This window comes from Anomaloglossus baeobatrachus, chromosome 1, assembly GCF_048569485.1.
Source record: "Anomaloglossus baeobatrachus isolate aAnoBae1 chromosome 1, aAnoBae1.hap1, whole genome shotgun sequence".
Lineage (NCBI taxonomy): Eukaryota > Metazoa > Chordata > Amphibia > Anura > Aromobatidae > Anomaloglossus > Anomaloglossus baeobatrachus.
Window position 1 is genome coordinate 851780412 of NC_134353.1, and position 9574 is coordinate 851789985.

Sequence of the window (9574 nt, forward strand, 5' to 3'; positions counted from 1 at the left end):
TTCTTTCCTTCCTTCAATCCGGATTAGAAAAAGGTTTGTCGCTCTGCTCCCTTAAGGGACAAGTCTCAGCGCTCTGTGTTCTTTCAGAAGCGCCTAGCCAGACTTCCACAGGTCCGCACGTTCCTGCAGGGGGTTTGTCACATAGTCCCTCCTTACAAGCGGCCGTTAGAACCCTGGGATCTGAACAGGGTGCTGATGGTTCTTCAGAAACCACCTTTCGAGCCAATGAGGGATATTCCTCTCTCACGCCTTTCGCAGAAAGTGGCCTTCCTAGTAGCAGTCACATCACTTCGGAGAGTGTCTGAGCTAGCAGCGCTGTCATGCAAAGCCCCTTTCCTGGTGTTTCACCAGGACAAGGTGGTTCTGCGTCCGGTTCCGGAATTTCTCCCTAAGGTGGTATCCCCCTTTCATCTCAATCAGGATATCTCCTTACCCTCTTTTTGTCCTCATCCAGTTCACCAATGTGAAAGGGATTTGCACTTGTTAGATCTGGTGAGAGCACTCAGACTCTACATTTCTCGTACGGCGCCCCTGCGCCGCTCGGATGCACTCTTTGTCCTTGTCGCTGGCCAGCGTAAAGGGTCACAGGCTTCCAAATCAACCCTGGCTCGGTGGATCAAGGAACCTATTCTCGAAGCCTACCGATCTTCTGGGCTTGCGGTTCCCTCAGGGCTAAGGGCCCATTCTACCAGAGCCGTGGGTGCGTCCTGGGCATTGCGGCACCAGGCTACGGCTCAGCAGGTGTGTCAGGCAGCTACCTGGTCGAGCCTGCACACTTTCACGAAACACTATCAGGTGCATACCTATGCTTCGGCAGATGCCAGCCTAGGTAGGCAGGTCCTTCAGGCGGCGGTTGCCCACCTGTAGGAAGGGGCCATTTTACAGCTCTATTTCGAGGTTTTACTTTACCCACCCAGGGACTGCTTTTGGACATCCCAATTGTCTGGGTCTCCCAATGGAGCGACAAAGAAGGGAATTTTGTTTACTTACCGTAAATTCCTTTTCTTCTAGCTCCAATTGGGAGACCCAGCACCCGCTCCTGTTCCCTTCGGGCTGTTCTTTGTGTACACATGTTGTTCATGTTCAATGGTTTCAGTTCTCCGAAATTTCTTTGGATTGAATTCACTTTAAACCAATTTATAACTTTTCCTCCTTCTTGCTTTTGCACCAAAACTGAGGAGCCCGTGAGGCACGGGGGGTGTATAGGCAGAAGGGGAGGGGCTTTACACTTTTAAGTGTAATACTTGGTGTGGCCTCCGGAGGCAGAAGCTATACACCCAATTGTCAATTGTCTGGGTCTCCCAATTGGAGCTAGAAGAAAAGGAATTTACGGTAAGTAAACAAAATTCCCTTCTTTTCTGTATTTTGTTTAAAGCTTGAGAGATGGGTTTCAGGAAGCTCAGCATATGTTCAACATTTCTCTTAAGCCCAATGTTGAGGATTTTGGCCGTGACAGTGCCATCTATTTTATCTCGATTTTCTTCACAAAGTGTCATCAGAATAGGCCAGTTTTTGATATACTGCTCAAAACGGTCCACCACAGAGTTCCATCTAACATCTTGTGGGAGCGTTAGCTTGGTTCCACCCATCCTTTTCAGAGCTGCTGCAGCAAAATGATTATTACGGAAGTATTTAGCAATTTCAACAACATTAGCCTTTATTTCTGGAACACTTAAGTCTTTGGCTAAGAGGTGCAGCAAATGAGCACTGCAACCATATGTTATTAGCAGCTTTGTATTCCCTCCCTGCTCTTCTAAATCTCTTCTCATCTTTGATACATTTGCAGCATTGTCAGTGACCAAACTGCGTACTAGACATTTGAATTTTTGTTCACATGTCGTTATAGCTTTTACTGCCACTTCTTGTATCAGTTGTTTGTGCAAGGAAGACTTTACCTTCTTCTGTTGTTATACAAGCACATACAATAGGATCATTGTGGACATTATTCCACCCATCAATACTTAGGTTAACAATTTTACCCTCCAGAGCTGTTGCACATTGCTCCATTTCTCTGTCATACACTTGATCCAGCAGTTTCCCTGCAACATCAGCTCTGCTGGGTGGACTGTATCCTGGTCTCAGTGACTGAACCATATTAATGAAATGTGGGTTCTCAGTCAGACGGAAAGAAGAGTTCGTTGCATAAATAAACTGGGCAATTTTTTCATCAATTAACTTTTTCTAATCTGCTAGTTCTTATCACAAACCTATCTATGGTGGTTCCAGGAGGTAAAGGTTTTTTCTTCCTTTTGGGTGATGGTGATATGTGGCTGTGGGTGTCTGATGATGCTGCTGCTGCTAATGAAGCACTATCCTGGATGGATAACTCTGAAACTGTAGAACAGGATGATGGTGATCTTGGAGGTGGATAGTTTCCAGAATCCATGAATTCCCCTAAACAAAAGTCAATGCTGTTATTTTATTGTTTATTATACAATTTCTGCTTATTGTACACAACACATCACTGCCCCTGCCCCAAAAGGAATATTTGTTTTTCTTCATAACTGTACCAAATGACAGTAACATGCAGTAATAATAAGAAATATAATTTTTCTCACACATGACAGTTCAGTCTTTAGAAATAGGATTCAATAAAAATGTTTACCAACCTGAAGATCCTGCCTGTTCAAAAGTGTTTTTGGTCATCTTCATCACCGCACTTCTCATGATGTTGCCTCATTCGCGCCACCAGGCCTTGCATCTCTTTGTTGCATCGTTTGCATTTTGCACGCATGCCTGCCTTACCAATAGGCGAAGGAGCTTCATTAAAATATTCCCAAACTGGGTCTCTTTTACGGCCTGCTGCCATTATAAGGAAAGAATGTAATAAACCTCAGATCGTACACACAAACAGATCCAGACTTGTCTGTCTGTGGCTATGCTGCAGTATTGTGCTCAAAGTTTCACTTTCATTTTCTTGTCTGCTTGCCCTTCCCCCTCCTCACACTTAGATTCACATTCTTCTTGTGTTGTGCAGATCTATTCCACTCCAAACAATCAGAAACATATTGTCTAACTTCTTGCACTTGGCACTGAAGGGGTTGATTCTGTATTCATAGGTTTGTAGAACAATAGGATTAAGGTCTTTTTCTCAACTCTGTTCATGTTGTAATATTTTTGCCGTGAAGAAGAGGCTGGGACCTCTGCGGAGTCAAATTCAGTTTTGAGAACTGCGTAAGTAAAGCGAGCGTCTGTGATAATATAGGAGAGAAACTGCCCACTAATCCTACAGAAACCTCTGGAAGATCATGGCATTGTGAATGTTACACATATACAGCCTTTATTCTACTGAGTTAAACAACTCCGCTTTATCTCATGATGGAAGAACCTTTGGATGGTAAAATATTTTCCTCAAAAAGCAGTTTATTGAAAAAAATCAGATTTAAATCAAAAAAATCCGTTTTTTTTTTTTTTTTTTTAAAAAAAACAACATTTTTATCCACCCTGGCCCCAAACACTTTTCGTGTCTTAAGGTCTTGCCGGATAAACGAGAGTTTAACAGTGGTGATGCAACCCCACACTGTTTATGCTTATCCCACCTAGAGAAGAACAGTTACTGTTGGCCAATCACAAGCTGTATCTGAAAAAATAAAGGGAAATCATTAATAAAACGACGAATTTTAAGGTAGAAACTGGGCCAGTGTAGCCCTGTGTCTGCCTCCTACTGACACTAAGCTAACACTAATACACTGTTAGGGAGGAGCTATTTTTTTTTCTTTTTCCTAATTGCCACAGCGTACACCCACGGTTTCCTGTGTTCCCAATGAAGCAATTTAAAAATAAAAAAAAAATAATAATTGTACCAATTTAAATGTGCATTACAAACACACTCCAGTCTGTCACCTGTATGTTTCAATATGCGGAATAACATGACAGTGGATCTCACAGCACAGCAGCCTAAAATGCGATATTTGAATAGTTTTCTAATTTCAGCTTCATTAGGGCTCAGCTAAAACTGAGCAAAATAAATGACAGGAAGGGTTACCTAAAAGATAGTGGGTGAAAGAAGTTTCTCAGGACTTCAGATATTTTCAATACCAGACTATGGGGTCTGACTTTTGACATCCCATTACTTGGCTGACAGAATATTGTTTGTCATCCATTTGTGGACAAAACAATTTGGTATTTACAAAGTTGTTTATCGAGGATTCTGAATCTTTGGCTTAAGTGGTGTGCAGCTCTTCTATTCCAGTATATCATGTGAACACACTAACGCTTCACATAAGCTGGCAGCTACTTACTGCCCTGCCTGTACAATCCCTACATCCCCCGAAATCTGTCCGCTGAAATGGGCAGCGTCGGTGTTCTTGTATAATCTGTGGGGGTCTTATGCCTCAGACTAAGAGCATATATAACTGATCATTTTACACCGTAAAAAATTATATTTTAGGACTACATTTTAACAAATATGGCTGCCAGTGATGCATTCATATTAGGGGGTGGGATGACTGGGCAACAGCACTGTGTGCAGCATGATCGGTCATAACCCTAACGTCCACTTTGTTAGGTCACCACCATTGCTTAGAGTATTCTGGCTTTGCTTCTCTGCTTGGATCCTTGTTTTTGTAGAACCTTGCTGTCATCTTTGAATTGTCTTAGAAAATGTTTCCCAGTAGTGCTCATTATTCAGGTCCTCAGCAGCCACAACCAGGGCAAAGCATTATGCATGTACTAATTTCTCCATGCCACCTGCAGAGTATTCTCTGCATCTTCCTTTTATCAAAGAGTCCATATTGAGTGCTTGGCCGACAGTTTTTATTGGGGTGTGTGACATTAATGATGATGTCTAGTCTTGCTCTCTTTGCAGGTGTAAGATACAGTGGCATGCTTTATTAAATAAGTGTTTAAATTCCTCAGTTGAATCCAGACACCGTTGTTGAAGTTTGGAAGGAAAAAGATTATCAAATGGAGATGGCGGCTGTTACGGCTGCTGGATTTCAGGTCCTTCTGTCATCTCCCTGGTACCTAAATCGCATTTCCTACGGTCAGGACTGGATCCAAGTCTACCGTGTCGAGCCAACAAATTTTACTGGTGTGTTCTGACGCCTCTTTACCTCACTAAACCAATCTGCATGTGACGGCGGTTTAGGATATCCTTACCAATTGGACCCACAACTCATTGGAGGGACAAGACTGAGGAAGGGAGCATAGCACCACAAGCAGGATTATATTGGGGGAGAGCTATTTATACTGTAGGCGTAACTCAATAGTGTGATTATCAGTCAAATTTACAAGTATGCGGGGTCATACATCCTCAGGTTGTGTTCCCAGACTGTTGAGTCTAGGCTTTCATTGAGATGCTTTGTTTTTTTTCGTTAGACAATATCTACACCGAGAGGAGGGGAATTAAATTTTTAGGTTGTATGAAATGACGTCTCAGGGCTAAATTTAACATAGACGTTTGGCATATTGGGGCTCCATCTTGCATTGCCCACTTTTTTATTTTGGTCTTCTGTCATTACTGACCTTATATGAAGTGTAGTATTTGACATTTCCTAATAGAAGTTCGTTCATATTAAGCAGGTACTTCCATGTTCAAAATCACCTTCATTTTCATGACTGACTGGTTTGAACGAATACTCAACACTTGACCATATCCACAACTTTTATCCATTGGGTTTAGAACCGTTCTTTACTTGGCTGCTGCCTTATGGTTGGTTATTAAGAGATTTGCAGGGGGTATGAGTGTATGTGAGAGATGGCAGGGCTGCTATGTTACATCTAGGACATTTTTTCCCTTGAAGCAGTATTTCTAGAAAGGAATAGCTCCATACACAAAGTTAAACTGAGCTGTAAGGGCCTATAGACAGGAGCCATAGAGCCTACATTGTGCTGAGCCATGTTCCTTATTCTTGGGAAAGCACCTTACCATGCAGTTTTTAAGCTAATGGGTCAATTCTGCTCTTTTATAATAGCAGATCCATCACACCATTGTGGTGGAAGAATAGTGCTGCACTATAGTATCTGTCAGCTTTGACCTTTTATCGGTGATTGAGGATAATGATGGAGCCTTCCATTTCAGGTTCAAACCAAGCTAATGTCCTGTTCAGATGCTTCTGTACTAAAACAGTAATGTCCACAAAGTGTGGACATGGCTGGTTCAGGGTAGCAGACAAGCATAGGAGCTGCCATTGACTAGTCTGGTCCGGAATTCGGTATACAGTATGTGAAAAAACATTGACGCTGGTTATTATTGGATCAGTCCATCATGAGCATAGACCGCAATACTGACTGAAATTACAGCCCTCTGAACTTGGCTTTAGTCCAGATGGAAGTGGGTGCGTAAACTAAGCTCAAATACAAAATGAATATTATTGTATCTTTAGTGAATGAGGCTGTGAATACAAATCTCCTGACTTGCACCAGCATGAAAGCAGATCTCGAAACTTCTCAGCTTGTTGTGCACTCCGGACCACATGTCTGTAGACCACATTGTGAGGATGTATTTGACATGTCTTGGCACTAAGGTTTGTCCATGTGGGTCCGTTTTTTTTCTTATTTGATTTCTTGTACTTAGGGTTTTTCGCAGGATGAAAGCCTTATACACATAGATCATAGAATATTAGCATTGGGAGGGACCTCCAGGGTCAGTGTCCAACCTCCTGCTCAATGCAGAATCCACTAAACCATCACAGACAGATCTGTTTGAAGACTTCCATTGAAGAACTCTCCACCTCTCATGGCAGCCTATTCCACTCAATCACCCTCACTGCCCAAATGTTTTTTCTAATATCTCATCTCTATTGTCCTTTTTGTTTCATTCCATTGCTTCTCTTGTTTCTATGCGCAAATGTGATCTTGTAATCTGGTGCCCATAGCTGGCCCAGACTCTTCAGCATACAATCACTGTGCACAGGACTAGAAAAGCCCCATTATTATTTTATTTTATTTTTTATTTAAGTTTCTACGGTTTTCAAAGTTGTTTTTCCATTTCAGCTAAGATCTGCATTTACTGTTATGACTTTGTGCATGCTTGGCCTCTGCCTGGATTAAACATTGTATTTGGTAGCATATAAACATATGGCTAAGGTGTCTTTTGCACAGACTGATGGGTTTCCTATTTTGCTGCAGGAACCGCAGAGCAGAAGCAGCTTGTGATTGGCGGTGAGGCTTGTCTATGGGGAGAGTTTGTAGATGCGTCAAACCTTCTCCCGAGATTATGGTAAGCTATACCACCAGAATGTTTATTGTATAGGTCTCGGGTGATGCATTATACATAACTATGGGTATTATTCGTATTAACAGGCCTAGAGCTAGCGCAGTTGCTGAAAGACTTTGGAGTAACAAAGATGTCACCTCAGTGGGGGACGCCTACAGCAGACTTATCAAGCATCGTTGCCGTATGGTCAGGTAAACCCACAGATCTTCTGTCGAAACATCCAGATGCCTTGTTACGGCCACCTAAGGCTCACTATTCTGTTCTTATGGGGTTTGTATTACGTGACTAGTGTCAAATGGTGCTTCTTCCATATTTTACAAACTAAAATGGAAAAACTTGGGTTTGTTCACACACAAAAAAAAGATTAAAAAAACTACAAGGTTTTCAAGTTCAGGAAATGCTCCTTGTTTTGTGGAGGAATTTTATTTTTCAAACGCATTTTCTGAAGCAGTTTTGAAGAATTCCTTGAAGTATTCTTACGATTACACAGCGCCTGCTTTGGAGCAGATTCCATCAAAATCCATCCACTTCAAAGTGGTGACGTGTACTTTCTTTTCAGCCAGATATTTTTTTTTTTTTCTTCAAATCTCCTTCAGGAAAAAAAAAAAAACTCCTCATAAGAACAGTAAAGTAGATTTCCTATAGAATTAGGAAGTTTTTCAAGTATTTTTGGGAAGTATTTAGGAGATCTGTGCACTTTTCCTGCTATCACTGACAATTTGGAGAAGATTTTTCTGCACCAAAATCCAAGCCATGTACGAACTGTTTGAGCCCCAAATAAAATATTTAATCATGTATAAGTAGACTTTGATGATACATTATTTTATTTTATTTTTTTTTTCCCCTTCCTAGACGTGGCATCGCTGCTGAGCCGCTGTACGTTGGATTCTGTGATTACGAGCTAAACGTCTAGCTGTATAAAGAAAAAAAGGGAGAGGACGAAACATTATGGGCCAAATATAGTTTACCAATCGCAAGGCGGGGTTAATTATTATTCTGCATGGGTCAGCAAACTGCGGCATTCCAGCTGATGTGAAGCCAAAACTCCCATTAAGCCAGCTGTAAGGGTATGATGGGGGTTGTAGCTTTACAACAGCTGGAGTGGCACATGTTGCTGAGCTCTGCTGTAAAGCTTTAAATCAATGATTTATTTTTTTGGTGAAAAAAATTTGTATTGTAAACTTTTACAGTTTCATGTAATAAAGTTCTTTACAGTAACGTGGTGTCAATGGTGTGATCTGTGGAAATGATGGGGCGAGCTCCACAAATGTGTGCCTCCTCACCTGACCCTTCATGAGCTTAGGTTCTGCAATTTCTATACTCTGGACAGTGACCGTATTTATCCCATTTTTAATACTTCATCTTCGTTTAAGGCTATGTTCACACAGGACATTCTTGCTGCTTTCTTAGGGTTTTTGCCTTGGTTTCAGCAAATGCATGGTAATAAAATGCTGCTTTCACAGTCCCAGCTAAGTCTGAGATTCCTGAAATCCCATGCGTGCACGCACACACAACACATGTAGGTTTTTCCTGACTGGTCAACCACACAGGCCCGTTTCACACATCCGGCATTTCGCCAGATCCGGCACGCATGCAGTACAGTACATTCATTTACAGTAGCGCGACACCATGCGGTTGTGTGCTTCATGCACAACCGCATTTGTCCGCATGGTGTCGTGCTTCCACTGTACTGCATGCGTGCCGCATCCGGCGAAATGCCGGATGTGTGAAACTGGCCATAGCAGTGTTTTTGAAAGAATGAGCATGTCCATTCTTTTGGTGGTTTTACTGCACTTTTACCACAGTTTGTTTTTTTGTTTTTTTACCCATACAAATCACTGAAGTGCAAAACCACAGGTTATTTCCTAACAAAACCTGATGTTTTGCAGCAGAAAACAAATGGAGCAAAAACACCCTGTGTGAACGAGGGCTGTGGAGTCTGAGTCTGTGTTCATTTTGGGTACGGAGGTTCAATGCAGTATGTGATTATTTTTTTCATAAGAATTTGGGAAAGTTGTGTTCTATTCCTGGTCAAAGAATATATATAGACTTTTAGTTGAGATGAATCTGTGCTGCACTTCAGCTACATGATATAAGTAGTGAAGCTTCTCCTTTACAGATAAGGGTAAAACAAAGACAAACCATGCCTGCAATCATGTCAGATCAGCTAGAGACTTTAAGGCCCCGTCACACTAAGCAACATCGCTAGCAACATCGCTGGTAACGAACAACTTTTGTGACGTTGCTAGCGATGTTGCTGTGTGTGACATCCAGCAACAACCTGGCCCCTGCTGTGAGGTCGCTGGTTGTTGCTGAATGTCCTGGGCCATTTTTTAGTTGTTGCTGTCCTGCTGTGAAGCACAGATCGCTGTGTGTGACAGCGAGACAGCAACAACTAAATGTGCAGGCAGCAGG

General features: G+C 42.1%; 1 protein-coding gene across 2 annotated transcripts in view; it reads left to right on the forward strand.

The window, feature by feature from the left end:
* The window catches only part of HEXB (hexosaminidase subunit beta), an 87148-nt gene extending 78771 nt beyond the window's left edge, over positions 1 to 8377 (forward strand). Inside the window, exons 11-14 of one of the 2 annotated variants that reach the window (XM_075325378.1) lie at positions 4858 to 5032; positions 7072 to 7162; positions 7246 to 7350; positions 8012 to 8377. In XM_075325378.1, the coding sequence (XP_075181493.1) occupies positions 4858 to 5032; positions 7072 to 7162; positions 7246 to 7350; positions 8012 to 8072 (432 nt within the window). In that variant the 3' untranslated portion in view covers positions 8073 to 8377. The remainder of the gene's footprint in view (positions 1 to 4857; positions 5033 to 7071; positions 7163 to 7245; positions 7351 to 8011) is intronic. The other variant, XM_075325372.1, reaches the window with a different exon arrangement.
* The last annotated feature ends 1197 nt before the right edge of the window (positions 8378 to 9574 follow it).